Genomic DNA, 18,053 nt, shown 5'->3' on the forward strand with positions numbered 1-18,053 from the left:
TCTGACGCCGACACTGGCGCGCACCTCTCAAAAATGTAACTACACATCGCAACGACACATAGTGCAAGCTCTGTGATTGGTCGGCTTGGTAGATGTGCCGAGTGTGGGCGGTGCTGAGATTCATGAGCCCGATGGAACGAGTGTTTACAAGTGTCGAGTCATGTGAAGGAACTCCAGATGGAGACTTTTGCTTTGTGTTTACCTTATGATTGAAGTCGTCGCACGTCCACTGGTTCCCGCCTCTGAATAAGCGAGTTTTAGCCACTAAGGTAACAGGAAAAAACAACACACCCACAAAGAAACTCAATACAGAGGAACATAAAAATGTACTGCCAGCTAGCGTTTCAGAAGTGTTACTGCAGAGCAGCAAAAGGCATGCCGATCACTCGACGCAGAAGTATGAACCAACCTTAGGACCTCAATGTATTGTCAGGAGCCACAGGTGTTCAAGGCACAAAGATTGTTAATTCAATTTTGAGAAGTGAACGATGCTACATACCTTTGACAATAATAATAAGTGCTGAATACGTTACTCATCAACATGATTTTTGCAGGAGTCCTGTAGGATGATGAAGACAACAACTCCCATGATTCCACACTCAGTCATCCTGTAATCAAACTACGTCTTTGTTGGTTGTGAATACACCCTCTAGTGGACAGAATGACATACTGCGGCTTTAAGAAATCATGGATGACTTGTGGGTGAGTAAATGAACAGAAAATGATCTTTTGTGTGAATTATACCTTCACCAGTGCATCAGACTCAATTTGAAAGAATTTTCTATTGAGTTTGTTGTTAGAATATGAATATTAATGGATGGAAGTTTGACAGACACCGATTATTCATTCATTAATTTTCCATCAGCTTAGTCCCCTATTTATCAGGGGTCGCCACAGCGGAATAAACCGCCACCTATTCCGGCTTATGTTTTACGCAGCGAATGCCCTTCCAGCTGCAACCCAACTGGGAAACACCCACCAATTAAAGACTGAAAAATAGCTGCAGTCTTTCTACATAATGATCCTTTATAATATGAATGGACTCTTTTCACATTTCCGGGTTTCTCAGCAGCAGAAGTCGTCATAGTGTGGTAAACATAGGGAGCACTGAAATTTAGAGTACAACAATTTTGTATTCCTATAGCAATTGCTCGAATAATAAATGAAAAACTCCACTATAGTGTTTTCACAACTTCCAAAAAAAGTTAAAAAAAAAAAAGTGAGACTGAAAACGGCAGCCAGAAGACGTGTACTGCCCATAGATGTTGCAATAAGCACCTCGCTTAAGCGGGATTTTTATTTATTTATTTATTTTTGATAATTTGATAAAAGATGATATAATACAAAGTATAACTTTGCACTGCAAATATAAATTTGTAACATGTACTTAATTGAATTGTGCAAACTTGTTGCCTTAATTTGATTAAGTAATTATCACTTTAACATATTAAGTACTGATTTCTTACTAATATAATAAAATATTTCTTATATTGAGTGTCATTTACTCAGACTATTTAAGTTTTGTTGACTTCACTGGATCTGTAATCCAGTAAGTTAGTAAAGTTTTGCAATTAGATTTTTGCAGAAACCTTTCGCAGAAACAAAACACAGCGTTAAAGTCTAAACATGTCTCCATATGTTGATCCAACACAATCTCACGACAATTCGTAACTTTTTAATTTAGTGGCTAATTCGTATGAATTTGTACGATCTAATTCGTACAATTTAGTACGATTTGCTCATCACCCAATGATGGTTGATGTCATGGGTGGGGTTAGGTGCCACGCCTCCTTTTTAAAATCGTACAATTTTGTATGACTGAACTCGCCACTAAACTGGCAAAACGTAAAATACTTACGTTTTCCCGTGAGATTAGGCTGGTTGATCATGTTCACAATACACAATAAGACTTAAGGCTGATTTATACTTCTGTGTCAAACGCCGGCGTATGCTACGGCGCTGACGCATAGCCCTTCGCCGTGGCCGTCACCGTCACTGACGTGCACCTCTCAAAAAATGTAACTACACGTCGCAACGACGCGTAGCGTAAGCTCTTGTGATTGGTCGGCTTGGTAGCGCTGACGAGTCTGGGCGGGACCGAGAGCCGCGCGAATGGCGCGAGCGATTGTTTACAAGTGTGGAGTCCCGTGAAGGAGCTCCGGATGGAAAGTTTTGTTTTGTGTTTACCTCATAGTTAAAGTTGTTGCACGTCCGCCGGTTCCTGCCTCAAAATGAGCGAGTTTGAGCCACTTGTACATCCCGGAAGTGTTCAGGAAAAGCAAAAAAGCAGAGAAGAAACTCGACACAGAGGAACATTTACACCTCACTGCCAACTAGCGTTTCGGAAGTGTTAATGCAGACCGACAGAGACAGCGCGCAGAAGTATAAATGCACAGCCACGCGCGTGGCATGCGCCGTGGGTTACGCCGGTCACCTGACACAGAAGTATAAATCAGGCTTTAAGTTTTGCATTTATTTTTCAGTCTGACAAAAAGCATGCTGGGAACTCTGCATGGTTAAGTGAACTCATTCACTTTAAGTTTCAAATTTAATTTTAAACTCAAGTGACTTTTTTCTATTAAGTTCAGATAACTTTCGTTAAAAAAAACATAAGTCAAATTAACTAATTTTATTTAATCAAATGCACTGCTCTGTGTACACACATTTATTTTTACAAACCAAGATATTAAAAACGTTCAAAGAATTATGATGCTGACGACCATTAAACGGATGATCAACGTCTTGTGAAAAGCGTTCAGAGTAAATAATACATTTAGCAGGATTTCTACTTGTTTTGACAACCCAAACTCTGCTTTTCGAGCTGGTGAAAACTGTCGGAGTTGCCGTTCTCCACCTTTTTGACTGTTTCCATCTGTTTTTTCTTTAACCCTCACCGGAGCAGCCATCAGTTCCTGGCCCATGTTAATGCACCCTCTCAATATTTGATGTTTTTTTATGGAGTGCTGACAATAGAACAAGGAAATGGCCGGCACATTTGGCTGATCTAGTTCAGCGCTCTGCTTCCATCTTCCCTGCAGATCCCTGCACTCTCGGTACTCGTAAAGTGCTTCTCCTCCGCTGGGAACATTTTCAAAGTTTACTAAGGCAAGATGGAGTGCAGAAACAACAGCTCTGTGTTTTTTTCCCTCATGCTTCTCTATAGGAACTTTCTTTTTCTGTGTCTCCTTTAATGTGGCTCTGGTTAACTACAGTACATGGAAACAGTCAGTAGCTATGTTTCCATTTAAAGATGCTAATTGGATTCATGCACAAAACTGGAATATTCCAGCCTGATCTCACGTGGAAACGTAAGTATTTTACGTTTTGTCAGTTTAAATGTTGGCTAATTTGTACAAATTTGTACGAGTTCAGTCGTGTGAAATTGTACAATTTTAAAATTTTAAAAAGGAGGCATGGCACCTAACCCCACCTCTAAACCCAACTGTCATTGGGGGATGAGCAAGTCGTACTAATTTGTACAAATTAGATCGTACAAATTCATGCGAATTATCCACTAAATCAAAAAGTTACCAATTGCCGTGAGATTGTGTTGGAATATCTAATGCTCAAAAAATACACAATAAGACTTTTTCTGAGTTTTTCAGTCTGACACAAAGCATACTGGGCACTAAAAATCTGCATGGTTATTTGAACTTATTCATGGGTGCGCTTCCGAAAACCTTTGTTAGCCAACTAAGGTAGAAAGTACCGTCATTACAAACATAGTTCGTTGATTTGGCGTTTCCCAAATCCATTGTTCCAATGAACATTCGCAAACTGCATCGCAAACTTCTATGCTTGCAGCTACACCTCTGGAGCTGTAGTTAGAAACATAGTTTCTGGTTGTGTTCTATTCCCAGTTATCCCCCCAATGCCCTATTCATTTAGAATATTTTAACATTTAAACTTGGAATTATTAAAATAAAAGCATTAAGGTCATCTTTCTAATAGGTTTAATTTAGTTTCAAAGTATTTTTAATGTATTTATAGCAATCTTCTAACTAGGGTTGGGCCGATAGACATCGCCCGTGGCCAATAGACAACACGATGCTAAGCCAGCATCGCCAATCTTCCGCCCCGCCCCCCTCACTAACACTAATACCTCTTAGTGTTAAAATGGCATTTTAGATCCACATCGTGTTTTACCTAGCATTTCTGAAAAGCCCTCCGTCCGCTGAAAACGCACATCACATGACCACACACAGACACAGCCACACACTGTCATGTGCTCCTCTGAGCTCCAAAGAGCAGTGCACGTCAGACAGTTTATCAAGGATGTACTGCTGGATCGCGTCACACTATAGTTGTTAAACGTGATATTCAGACACCCCAAGTCTTTCGGAAGTTCTATTATCTGCCAATGGGGTAAGCAAAATAATCTTACGTCAAATAGAAAAACAAGATTATTTTGCTTCCCCCATTGGCTGATTATTTAGCTTGTTTTAATTTTGACATATTATTTCTGAAATCAAGACAGCATGCCTAGAAAATGCTTCTTGCTTCAAGTATTTTTAGATATTTGGACTAGAAACAAGACAAAAAAATCTAAGGCTGTGTTCAAAATGACATCAATGTTTACAAAGTGCACAGCGAAGGGAGCGCAATTGTAAACATGAAGATCGCTAAAAATACTGTAAAAATAAACTAATAAATGGATGAACATACGTTCTTTATGCACATTTACAACATTTGAGCGCATCTTAATGTTCATCATCAGACTATTTTTTAATGCTATAATGCAACATAAAAATAGATAGTTGCAAACGTAGCTTTTGTTGTTTTTCCTTCATTCATGCCATGCACACAAGCTGCCCTAAGAAAACAATGGTATAGGGTGAAACCGTGTTCTGCTCGGGGGCAGAATGGGAAATGTCCCCCTGTGGAATAAAATCCTCTGCATGTAGTCGGTGTCTTTGAGGTGAAGCAGTACTGGCATGTGTGGACCGTTTCAGAGAATCCCCAGTAATGCCAACTGGCACTTTCCATGAATAGAGCATAATACAGGGCCTGAAACTCGCAACAAACAGCAGTGAGGGTGCTTAACCTTCAGAAAAATGTACATTCTTAAGATCAGGGTGTCAAATCAATTTTTTTTTTGGAGTCGATGTCATCTTTAAAATCAGTTTGTTATGTGAGATGATTGTTCCTGCATGTTAAATACATTTCCAAAGGAGGAGTTGACTTGAAATGGTACCAGATTTTGGTAAAAACCTAAAACAATCCAAACTAAATTAATTAATTCAGAAAAATGTGTCGTGTAATAACAGTGAAATGGCACACAAAGAACGTATTGAAGTTCTGAAATGTATTAACACTCTGTATAAAGGACTTTTTTGGTAAAGACAGCTTCAAAATGCCGCTTGTATGGAGAATGGAGCGGCATGCTTTGCTCAGGTATGATATTTTCCCCTCAGACAGTCTAAAAGTCTTGACATTTCTGTGAGTCTCGTTTAGCAACTCTGATCTTTAGTTCTTATTTTCTGCAGAATTTGGCTCAAGTGATTGGCCGGTCATTCTAGCAGCTTTATTTTCTTTTCAAAAACAAATCGAGAGTTTGCATGGCTGTGTTTGGGATCATTGTCTTGCTGAAATGTCAATCTTCATCATCTTGTAATGTGCAGTGGGTGTTGAGACTGAGTTAAAAAAGAATGAGAGATTTCAGCTGCTGTCTGAGCTTTCCTTGCCAACTTATACCTTGCTTTCTTCATGTGTTCAATAATTTTTCCCTGTAGGATTTAATTTTATTAGACATAACTTACATTCTAGGCCAATTAGTTAAGTTTTCTTTTCAAAATTGTATTAAATATGTATTTTGTCTGCTCTGTGTGTGTGTGTGTGTGTGTGTGTGTGTGTGTGTTTATATATATGTATATATATACATACAGTTGAAACCAGAAGTTTACATACACTGTATAAAAAGGCACATAACCATTAAAAAAACAGTCAGATGTTATTGTGACTAAACTTTTTCTCTTTTAGTAAGTTAAGATGATCACATTTGTTTCTGTTTAGCTTAATAACAGAATAATGAGAGATATATTGTTTGAGAAATTGTTATAACTTTTCTTGAAAGTCAAGTTTACATACAATAAGATTTTTCTGCCTCTGAAAAAGCTCAGATGATGATGTCAAGGTTTTGGAAGTTTCTGATTGGCTAATTGACAACATTTGAGTTAATGTGAGGCACAACTGTAGAATAGTATTGAAGGAAAACCTCAAACACACTGCTTCCTTGTGTGACAACATGGGAAAATCAACAAGCCAGAATCAGCAACAAAGCCAGATTACAATTGGCTACATTACACTGGGAAAAAGACAATTTTTTGGTCTGATGGAGCTAAGATTGAACTGTTTGGCCATAATGACCAGTGTTACATTTGGAGGACAAAGGGGAAAGCTTACGAGTCTAGAAACACCATCCCAACTGTGAAGTATGGGGGCGGCAGCATCATGCTGTTGGGCTGTTTTGCTGCAGGAGGGACTGGTCCACTTCACAGCATAGATGGCATCATGAAGAAAGAACATTATGTAGAAATACTGAAGCAACATCTCAAGACATCAGCCAGAAAATTAAAACTTGGCCACAAAATGGGTCTTCCAAACAGACCATGATCCTAAGCATACTGCCAAATTAGGTAAAATATGCTTTAAGGACAACACAGAGTGAATGTTTCGGAGTGGCCATCACAAAGCCCTGATCTCAATCCTATAGAAAATTTGTGGGCAGAGTTGAAAAAGCTTGTGCGAGCAAGACAACCTACAAATCTGACTCAGTTACTCCAATTCTGTCAGGAGGAATGGGCCAAAAGTCCTGCAAACTATTGAGAGAAGCTTGTGGAAGGAGACCCAAAACTTTTGACCAAAGTTATACAGTTTAAAAGCAAAGCTAAAAAATACCAAGGAAATGTTTGTAAACTTTTGACTGTCTAGAAATTAATAAAAAAATCTCTAAAAAAATTCTCTCATTCTGGCATTTAGCAAATGTAAATTATTTAGGTAATCCCAACGAACCTAAAATAGTAAAGGTTTAGTATGACTTACATTTTTAAAAGAATGGTTATGTTCCCTTTTTTAGAGTTTATGTAAACATCTGGTTTCAACTATATATATATATATATATGTATATATATATATATATATATATATATATATATATATATATATATATATATATATATATATATATATATATATATACAGCCTCCATTGTTTATATTGAGATATTTCACTTTAAAGACCAGGAAAATTACTTCTTTTTTGGCATAAACATGCAGGTATTATTAAATATACACTCAGGAGCCTGATTAAAAATGCTCATTTTAGAGGAAAATTTCAGATTGCATTTAGAGGTTTTTGGATGTAAACTCTTCACACATATATTTTATCGCTTTATCAAACTTTTCAAGCTGTTTTTACGTTACAAAACATGCAAGCACACTTGTTTGGACAGTTTTCCAGCAGGAATTCTGTTAAAGGACCGAGAGCTAAACCTTTAGTAATGTTTTGTGATTAGAGTCCATTTCAAACTCATTATTCTAGACAGTGCTATGGCCTTCTCTGGTGTCAATCCTAGTTTGCCCTTTAAATATTATCCAGAGATTATTCTTGTTTCCTCTGCAGCACTTAAAAAAAAAAAAAAAAAAAACAGAAATAAAGGAAAATGACAAGGTGAAAATCTGCAGAACTGAACGATTTACCATTTGGGGCCTAATGGGTTCCTAAACCAAGCGCTACAGGGAATGAAATGTAACCATTAGTCCACAAATGGCAAACGAAAAGACTTTGGCGTTGTCGTTCTTTACTGTATAAGCCTTTATTTGTAAAAAGTCAGTTGGTTACTTATAACCCTTTTTTTGTACCACATACTGTAACATCTTGTATTAGTAAAAAACACATTTTGCTCAAACACCTAGAAAAGCTGACCGACACCATTACATTAATTGGCACTGACAAAAAGAAAAGAAAGAAAAATATTAAAAAAAAAAAAGGAAAAGAAATGAATAATAAAATACAACCTTTTACTTTACAAATGTTGATTTCATGAAGACAAATAAATCATACCCCCAAACGGATCATCAAAAATCATCACACCTCAATAGTTCAGCAGAATCAAACCAAGAGCTTAATGAGAACGAAACCAGTACAACACAAACAAATTAAAGAGATCGATAACAGAATGCATTTTACTTTCAGGGCAGGATGTAAAGTAGAAATATATTTCCTTTCTATGAGAAAACATCAACAATAAGAGTTAACAATTTAGTCAAAGAATACAACAAATACAGGCAACTAGAAATGAAACAAAACAGTACCGAATAGCGATTGAATTCTCAAATCAGGGATGAAGTGGTTGCCCTAGATATTTGCCCTTTTTTAACTCTTTTTTTTTTTCTTAACTTCAGGTTAGTACGTCGCTTATGTGTGCTGTGTTTATGTGTTATAACTCGCTATAATCAGTAGCAGTATTCTAGTGTGAAGGAAAACAAAATAAATAAATAAATAAATAAAATTCCAGCACAGCAAAGTCACTGGCTCGTACATTTAAGCAAACTGGGAGAATCTGCTCTGCCAGTCGTGCATTCTCATGGCATGAAACTTGCTGTTTTGTTGGGCGAGATGTAAGCGGGTCTACTCTACTTTAAACTAATGGCTTAATAGGTGCGTCTGTATGTGATACAGCGTATAAAAAAAGTGAGAGAAAATGAAAATGCGCATAACCTTCTTCACATTTGTTTTTAAAAATGGTGATTCCATGAATCGTTTTCTTCGTATAGTTTTCTCCTATTCCGATCATATTTTTAATCTCTGTTTACAAGAGGAAGCGAAAAGCATCCTATCGTTGTACGTGAGGGCGAAACGAATGGCCAGTTTGAGAAAAGAAATTATGAAAATAAACCTTTCCCAAACTTAGGACATGCAAAACAAAACCGGTATCTTTTTATTTTGTTTGTGTGTGTGTGTGTGTGTGTGTGTGTGTGTGTGTGTGAGTATCCTTTTTTTTCAGTTTTTTTTTTTTCAGAGATAGGTTTCGTTTGCAGAAGTTATGCCGGTGCTGCAAAAGCTGTCCATGCCAGTAGCATTGAGGCTAGCTGTTATTACCAACTGCCCTGTTTTGTTCATGCATTAAGAAATATAAGTGAAAGATATCATATTTACAATACAATTCACATGTAATTACACATATACACAAGAGGCAAGAAAAAATTCACATTAAAATCAGTTCAACAGTTTTTGTACTTCCTTTTCTCCTGCTTCATGGGTGGATGTTGCAAAAGACGAAAAACAGTGTACTCGAGTAAAAGCTAGTCGATGATTCGTCGTGTAATGTCGATGGTATGAAAATGTGAGCGTATGGGGTGATTGGTGTGAAGTGCGTAGATAATAATGTCCACCGTTGTCATCAGAACCCAGTTCTGCCGTACCCTCCCGCCAAAAAAGTTGTGCAAAAACAAACAGTTGATTCATCGGAAACTGAAGCAAAGTGCAAGGTAAAATAACAACGCGTCTCCTAACCAAATGACACAGAAGAAATCATACTTGAGTATCACAATAAGTCACATTCTCCAAAAAAGGCCTACAATCCCAACAGAGCGCAAGAGTTTTGCTACCTTTCGCGATTCTAGATCTCTTGCCTGTCCTACATTTCCAGCATCTCCTCGATAACGTCCATCTTAATAGATGGAGTCTGCCGTTTTTGTGTTGCAACAGTGTTTCTGGCTGAGCCACTGGTCTTTAGAGAGTGTGCAAGATTAGCCGTCACAAATATAAACAAAGAGGGGCCCATTTCTTTTCAAGCACAGTTTTAAGGTGGCAAAGAATGACTAGAAACGATGTGCGTGGTCACAAACAAGACACAGTCTTGACCGTCACTAGCTAAAAGAGGTAATTAGCAGCAATTTTGTCCACGCTTTTAAACATAGACTGATTCCCCATCAAGATCGACTGAAGTCACATACACAGCAAAAGACGCAACGAAAAGTTGTATGAATACAGGATAGCTAACCGCGCAGTGATTTCGAAACATCTTTAATAAGAAAGAAAAGCTAACATGGAGTCAACTACCGTCACGCTTTCAACTCAGTGCTGCTACATTTAGTGTTGTGGCCAAATGACCCTTGTAAACTGGCAAATTGGTTTGAACAGTAATACTTCAGATCTTTCCTAGAGCTATGGTGGAACCATAAACTTTCAACTAAAATGTTTAAATGCTGGTATGATTCCTTTCATGCACCAATTCCCCTCAGGTAGTGAGATGTAATGTACTGCATGTGAGAGTGTATGATTACCCTGATAGCTGAGATTGTATTTGTAGAACCAACACAATCTCACCGCAATTCGTAGCTTTTTGATTTAGTGGCTAATTCGTATGAATTCGTACGATCTAATTCGTACAATTTAGTATGATTTGCTCATCACCCAATGACGATTGGGGTTAGGGTGGGGTTAGGTGCCACGCCTCCTTTTTAAAATCGTACATTTTCGTACGACTAAACTCGTATGTATTCGTACGAATTAGCCACTAAACTGACAAAACGTAAAATGCTTACGTTTTGTTGTGAGATCAGGCTGGTAGAACAGCAACTTGTGCCATTACAGATTTATTTTGCTTGATGTTCAATCCATGGTCAATCAGGCCGACTGTCAAGAAATCTGCAGTTGAGGTGTGTGTCAACTCCCCGTTTCCTTGGAAAATCTTATACTGCTACTTGAAATCTAATCAATTACACACAAAAAAAGCTTTCTAAATTGATCATTCATGTCAAATAATTAGATTATTTACTAGCAATGTTTCCACTCGCAAAACTCAGAACCGAATAATATTGATACAGTGCTCAAATAATTTGAAAAGAATTGCCCAGATGTATAATTTTCAGCTTCGAAATGCATTTGCGAAAAGGATAGTCCTTTATTAAATTATCAATAATGTGAAATTGTAACGACTTAAATTATCAACTTGTTATGCTGAGTTCACACCAAATGCGAATTCTTGGAATTTTTGAGAGTAGATTACATAACGCAGTCAATGCAAATGCACAGATAAAGGGAAATAATGTCACAAATAATGTGGAATGCAGAACATTTATGCTGTGAAATTTGCTGTGAAAACGTGAAATTTGCCTTAGACACGTATCCCATGCTAGCTAATTCAAGTGTTCACACTTTGCTGGTGATTGATTAGAAAGCTTGTTTGGCATGCTGTCCTGGGAGAGAGCCCTAAGCTCATAAGATCGTTGAGCCTGGGGGTCCCTCCCGTTTGCAAGGTGAGAGGAGAGTTTGAGCTCAGGTAGATCTGGAGAACTCCCCTTCTGTGGTAGCTAATGAACAGATAGCGATTACTCTTAAGAAAAAGCTACTGACTAGGAGCATTTCTATAGTGCCAATTTGAATTAGTCAGTTAACTTAAGTTGCATGTTTTTGGATAGTGGGAAGAAACCTTGAAACCCAGGGGAAACTTACGTGAGCACGGGGAGAATGTGTAAACTCCGAAGAGAAATGTTGGCTGGCTTGGTAAGGGCTATAACCAGTGACGTTCTTGCTTGAGGCAACAGTCCTAACCACTGGGTCACCATGCCACCCATCTAGGAAAGGAGGAGGAGTAGGGGTGGAAGGGGGGATTCTTCAAAATGAAGATGGCTTATATATGGAACTGAGGGTATTTATAGTGGCTTAAGAATCGTCTGATTGGTGAATCGAAATTGAATAATGCGGGGCCGGCGGCAAGCAATCATAAGCACATGATCCTCTCGAAATTAGTTTAGAAATAAACTTTACAAAAATCTCAAGCGGAAAAGTAGTAAGAGGTGGAAAAACTTCCTGAGAGTAATCTAGTAACAGATGAGTGTTTCACATCTGTAGTAAACTCAGCATTACAACCCCCAAAAATGGTGTCTTCAACCTAATTCATTACAGTTTTCAGTTATAAATTAAGTTAAGAAAATAAATTGTTTTTTTGTTAATTACTTTTACGCTGTAGGATCCAGGTCTGGCTACCGAAAAAAAGCAAAAACAGAATCATTAAAGGTGCAATAGGTGATTGTCCACAGAAACAATTTTTGTTATGCTGGTTAAAAGTCTATTTATTCATTAATTTTCTTTTCAGCCTAGTTCCTTTATTAATCTGGGGTCGCCACAATGGAATGAACCACCAACTTATCCAGCATATGTTTTACGTAACGGATGCCCTTTCAGCTGCAACCCATCTCTGGGAAACATCCATACACACTCATTGACACACTCATACACTACGGACAATTTAGCCTACCAAATTCACCTGTATTGGGGAAACAGGAGCACCTGGAGGAAACCAACGCGAATGCAGGGAGAACATGCAATTTTCGCACAGAAACGCCAACTGACCCAGCCGAGGCTCGAACCAGCAACCTTCTTGCTGTGAGGCGACAGCACAACCTACTGCGCCACTACGTCGCCTAAAAGTCTATTTACTCCCTGATAATAAAGTGATCGAAATGTGTTTATGTTTCTAATGTTCCATATATGGCGAAGGACCAAGGAAAGTTCGTCCAATCAAAATGTTCCATCCGAACATAGCGATAGTCCTACTGTACCTGCTTGTTAAAATATATACTTTCAAACCTCTCTCTGCGCATAAAAAGGCGCATTTATGGACGCGTTTCAGGCAGCGAATAGCAGGCAAACATCAACAACAAACCTTATTTTGTAAAGTTTGGCATTGTAATTACTAACTGTACTATAAAGGTTTTTCTCTGGTGAAAGTTACATGATGTATGGCAGTGAGGTTGTCTAGTGTGCATTCATGTTGAATGGAGATTACATAGGCTAACATTAGCTTTTTCAAAGATCTCCTATTGCACCTTTAACCAGTAAATAGTTGTGCACTTTGCGGTTCTGAAGGTAAGCAGTGGAAACATTGCCAGATACTTAGAAGAGACATTTGAAAACCAATTTGTCACTATATTTTCTTTAGGGGACGTAGAACTGATTACACAATCGTACCCGAATGTCCAACACAATCTCACAGCAATTCGTAACTTTTTGATTTAGTGGCTAATTCGTATGAATTCGTACGATCTAATTCGTACAATTTAGAGCGATTTGCTCATCCCCCAATGACGGTTGGTTTTAGGGGTGGGGTTAGGTGCCACACCTCCTTTTTAAAATCGTACAATTTTATACGACTGAACTTGTACGAATTTTGACGAATTAGCCACTAAACTGACAAAACGTAAAATACTTACGTTTTCTCGTGAGATCAGGCTGGAATGTCCAATGATCAAATTATAATGCTCTATAACCATGTTTAAGGCTTGAATTGAGTTGAAAGAGATTCACTCTCTCGTGAACTTTGTTGCATTGTATTGCTCAGATATAGTTCATGAAAATGCTTAGTGATCTTGTTAAGGCAAATCTTGCAGGGGCAAATGCCCACAAACCAGAATCTTAGCTAAAATCTGTTCTACGTGAAAGCTCACTGTGAATAAAGAGAGTGCTGGTGCTACAAGAACGTGTTGATGGTCAACACAGTGTCCACATCCAGCATGTCTCAGTGGCACAGTATGGCTGCGTTAACATGTTGCTGATGCCTACTTTGTCGAAAAGAGTTCAATCCTTGCCTATTGTGATTGGTCAGTATGCATGGATCAACAGTGGTTTAGGTTACCCTGTACTACGTTAAACTGACCATTGGTGAGACAAACTGCATAGTGCCAGCAAGTCTGTCTATGAAGTAACTGGGGGGTAAACGTACATGCATATAACTGTCACCCCTTGTCCTAACTACTTCTAATTGTCGTTAATTATTCTCATGGATCAAACGCTGAACCTCAGGTTATGGTAATGATATACTGTTTGCAGTTGCTCGGTTATTAGTTACATCAGAGCACCCGTTGACACTGTTCGATAACTGAAAATCAGTCCTGCCAGTGATCAGTGGCTGGCACTCAGATTAATGCTGCCTACTCTTGCCACTTTCTCCAAATGCATATGGACCATTCTTATTTGGAATTCAAGAGATAAAATGCGCAACCTAACTGATCAGGTTCCCTTTAAATACAATTTGGCGGTGGCATGTCATACCTTGCCAAGACTGCACTGGTGAAGATGGATTGATTGTGTAGCGTAAAAGATCTGGTCTACCTATTAAGTTTATATCTAAACATTATAGATTAAATCAGTAACTAACTACTCTGCTTTTAACCTTTCAACGGCAAAGCATTGCAGCATCTTGAATGCCTACTGGGACTTGTAACTAGTCAAGGCACCCCATAACACTCACAATAATTAGGGTTACTCATGAAGAGCACTCGGACCTCCGTCCACGTTTAGTGCAGATTTGCGCATAACTTAACTGCTACACTGTGCATGTCTCACTTTGCACTTGAGAGAACTGGCTCCCTTGCACAGGTGTGTAAAATAACAAATAACAAAACAAATGGAAATCCCCCTTCCTACATCTGTCGTCATCTGCTGACAATTAACACTGGACCTCGGAAGTACTTTGAGGTAAATCCTGTCCCTTCGGTTATCCCTGATTCGGTTGTTTTCTTCATGGAATGAGTGATCCCTGTTGGAGATTTGGTGGTTGGTTCACACTTTTGCAAGTGTCAGAGGTCTGGTAGGGGTTCGAGAGCCTAGTCACTCCGCTGAGCTCTGAGGTCTAAGGCCTGCTCAGATCATCATCCCCAGGGGACTCAAACTAGTCCAGAGCTCTCGAGTTCCCCCAAACACCACCGGACGGACCTCCTCGCATTTAAATGTCTCCTTGCCCAGTTGTTCAGCAACTCGGTTCTCATGCACATTCTCGAGAACTGATTCAACAAGCATCTGTTGGGTTGCGACTACTCAGCCAAGCTATACTGAGCATTGAGACATCTAGCGACTACCAGAATGAATATGCATGCAGATGAATTGATATATGGATTTGAGCGAGAGTGTGTGGTCACCTGGAGGTCACCTCAGTGAAGCCGAGGTAAATTATAATGAGGCGAAGCCTCTTGAACAAAGGTGAATCAGAGGCAAATGTTAAAAAGAAAAATGGATTATAGGCCTTTTTGGTTGTCACTTCAGTTCATGGCTTTTATCGTACATGTCGTTTTGCCCCGAAAAGACTCAGAAGCTTTTTTTTGTTGTTGTTTTCTTTTCCTGATTATGCTGATGTCATTCATCTTTGAGATTCAATCCCAAGATGCAGAACGTCAGAGCTGTGGGTGGGTCTGCAGTGCTTAAAGTGAAAGGTCAAAGATCAAGGGTCATTCGGCCCTCTTTCACTGATTGATGAACTGAGGACACATCCTTCAGGTTTCAGACAGGCACATTTTAGAGAAACGAAAAAAGATCAGCATATATCATTCTCGGGATGGATCACTACAATGACTCAATATATACATATTCAGATCACACTATGGTCAGAGTGGTCGACTTAAACATGTAACAGATCAAAAAGAAACATGGTCACATCCCCTCGAATACACAGCAATCTTTTCTTCCCTTATTTTGTACAGTTTTCACATAGTTGATGGACTAACTTCAAATCCGAGGTCTAAAGAAACGTTACAGCTCACTAAGGGGTCCTCTCCAATCTGAACAACATAAAGCTTCACAAGATGTTCATGAATACTGCGTCAATAGAACAGATGAATATGCACTAGGAACAAGAGTAAAGAAAGAACAACAATACTACCTGACCATGTCAATAAGGCTACCCAATGAATGAATGAATCAATGGATTCTTCTTTGTCCCCCCGTTTTCTTAAATTCCCGATGAATGAAGCGTACCAGTGGCTTGTTATCTATTAATGAACTACCTCTAGAACATGTTTAAGTGACGCCCTCCAGAAATACGATTATATCTTTAGCCCACAATCGAAAGAAAAGAGAATCTGCCAAAAGGGAAGAGAGAAAATGAAACGTACTGACTCTGGGCAGGGTGCATTGGTTAAAACTCAAGATGGCCGTCCAGTGTAAACCATTGACCAGAGCTGAGGTCCGATAAAGAGAACGCTTTGTCACTTGCAAAATCAAGGAATGACACGTAATTCCAAAAGAGGTTGCTGTACAGTGTAGAAACGGACAATTCCGTGAGTCTCTTCCATTGGTCTGGGGGAAAGCGAGGGATTGGGTTTAGGGTCCTGCTCTGCTCACGCCCCAAAATGCACAAGCCACATCTGATTTCATGAGCTGCGGTTGAGATTACAGTATCAGTAAAAAGCAGATGAGACGTTCAGACGTGTCCTTTTTCTCTTGTGATCTTTTCTTTTAGCAAAAATATCATGCAGTTCTTTAGTTCCGCACCCTCGAACGGGGGACTGGTGCTTGCTATTTGTCATGTGTTTCAGAAGGAAAAGAAATTCAAATACTTGAAATGTTTCTCTTGTATTATTCTTAAACATTCAAGTCATTCTATATAATATTTGTTGTTTTTTTTCGTTTTTTACATCAGAAAAGTCCTTTAGATTTTACACACGCATGTGTGTGTATATAGAAATATAATATATAGAAATATGCATATACATATGTATCAACTTTTCATATATGTGTACACATATTTACCAATTGTATCAAAGCCAATTTAATGTGCTCTCAAAATATGGCCCATGTTTCCTAAGGGAACGCGTATCAATTCACATAATACAACCAATAGATAAGGTTGAAGAATCCAAAAGTGATAGGAAAAATGATCCGGGACCACTTGTCAATGGTGCTAACATCCGTCAAGTTGGGAATTTTGAGCTTCAGCTTGGACGAGCGCCTCCTTAGCCGGCAGTTGGCACGACTGCGCATGGCACTGCGGTCCAACGAGTGGTGGCTGAACCCATCCCTTGAACCCATGGGCTTGCGGAACTGCACTCCGGAGCTGTCAAAGGACATGACGGAGTTCCGTGAGTCACTGACGCTGCTGCCCACGTCGGACGGCATCACCTCATTGTTCATCTCCAGTGTGGTGAGAAGAATGTTTCCGTAAGCGTCCACCTTGGGGATAAAACCAAAACAGAGAGAGACACGGGGGGTCATGAGGGGTCTGGCGGTCATAAACAGCCACAAACAGCAACCTTTCATGCAGATGCAATGACGACGGGATGCCACAGTTGTAACAAACGTTAACTTCACAAGACTTCATTCAGAATGCGATGGCTGACACACACACAGTAACTAATGAGCATATTTGGTAACACTTTACATGGAGGGGGTGTTCATAAGACTGTCATGAAACCTTTATAATCATGTAAGGGCACATCATGAATGTAAATGATAATTATTCATGCTTATGACAACTCAATAAGGGTCATTAGCTCAGTTATATGCAAAGGTGAGATCGTCGGGGATGTATTTGTCATGATGACTTGACATTATCAAGACTTGTCATAAACCTGGCATAAACATGATTGTTAAGAGGCTATTGTAATTGACTCATGAATCATAAAACAGCATCTTTAATATTTGTCTTGACCTTAACTAAAGTAAAACAACCTGAACTTTTCATTTAAAATGTCATTAATTAAATATTTATAACAGTTTTAAAGTTTTTTAAGAGTATTGACACTTTTAATAAAAAATAACCAACCCAGGCTCATTGTGGAAACGTAGTCCTGCGGACGTTTCTGGAGACCGCGGAATACGTCCCGGCGGGTACTTACGGCTGCAGTTTTTGTTTTCGCGAATTCGCGAGAGGCCGCTGTTGCGCGCTATTTCACACCTCAGACGCCTCTCGGGAGCGCGGTTCGCGCCCACGCTGTTCTCGCGTGAACCCGTCGGAGGCCGCTGTCCGACTGACCGGATGATTGACTGCGGGACCGGCCAATCGGCCGACTCGCCCTCCTCCTTCCCTGAACCCAACCAATTTTACCGATCGACCCGCCCGCCCGCTCGCTTCCCTAAACCCGAGCAACAGTTTACAAAAGACGTCCAAAAAATAAAAGCCCTGATTTTTAAATTTTTTTTATTCTACCGCGTTTTCGGATTTCGCCGCGTTCTCACCCTGTTACGAAACTCATTCACTTAATTTTTGGGATTCTGTTTTCGTCTTACCTGATTGCTGGAACTGCTCTTGCCAGGACTCGAAACCAGTCGCCGTGGTC

General features: G+C 39.3%; 2 protein-coding genes across 4 annotated transcripts in view; one reads left to right on the top strand and one right to left on the bottom strand.

Annotated features, from left to right (window-relative positions):
• gpr34l (G protein-coupled receptor 34 like) overlaps positions 1-18,053 on the top strand; it is a 224,102-nt gene that overhangs the window by 28,482 nt on the left and 177,567 nt on the right. The gene's annotated exons all lie outside the window — the stretch shown is intronic.
• The window catches only part of gabrb4 (gamma-aminobutyric acid type A receptor subunit beta4), a 115,738-nt gene continuing 106,649 nt past the window's right edge, over positions 8,965-18,053 (bottom strand). For both annotated transcript variants that reach the window (XM_087301939.1, XM_087301938.1), the window contains one exon: positions 8,965-16,947. In XM_087301939.1, coding sequence (XP_087158065.1) covers positions 16,594-16,947 — 354 coding nt within the window. In that variant the 3' untranslated portion in view covers positions 8,965-16,593. The remainder of the gene's footprint in view (positions 16,948-18,053) is intronic.

The sequence above is a fragment of the Danio rerio genome, chromosome 21 (genome assembly GCF_052040795.2).
Source record: "Danio rerio strain M-AB ecotype USA chromosome 21, GRCz13ab, whole genome shotgun sequence".
Taxonomy (NCBI): Eukaryota; Metazoa; Chordata; class Actinopteri; order Cypriniformes; family Danionidae; genus Danio; species Danio rerio.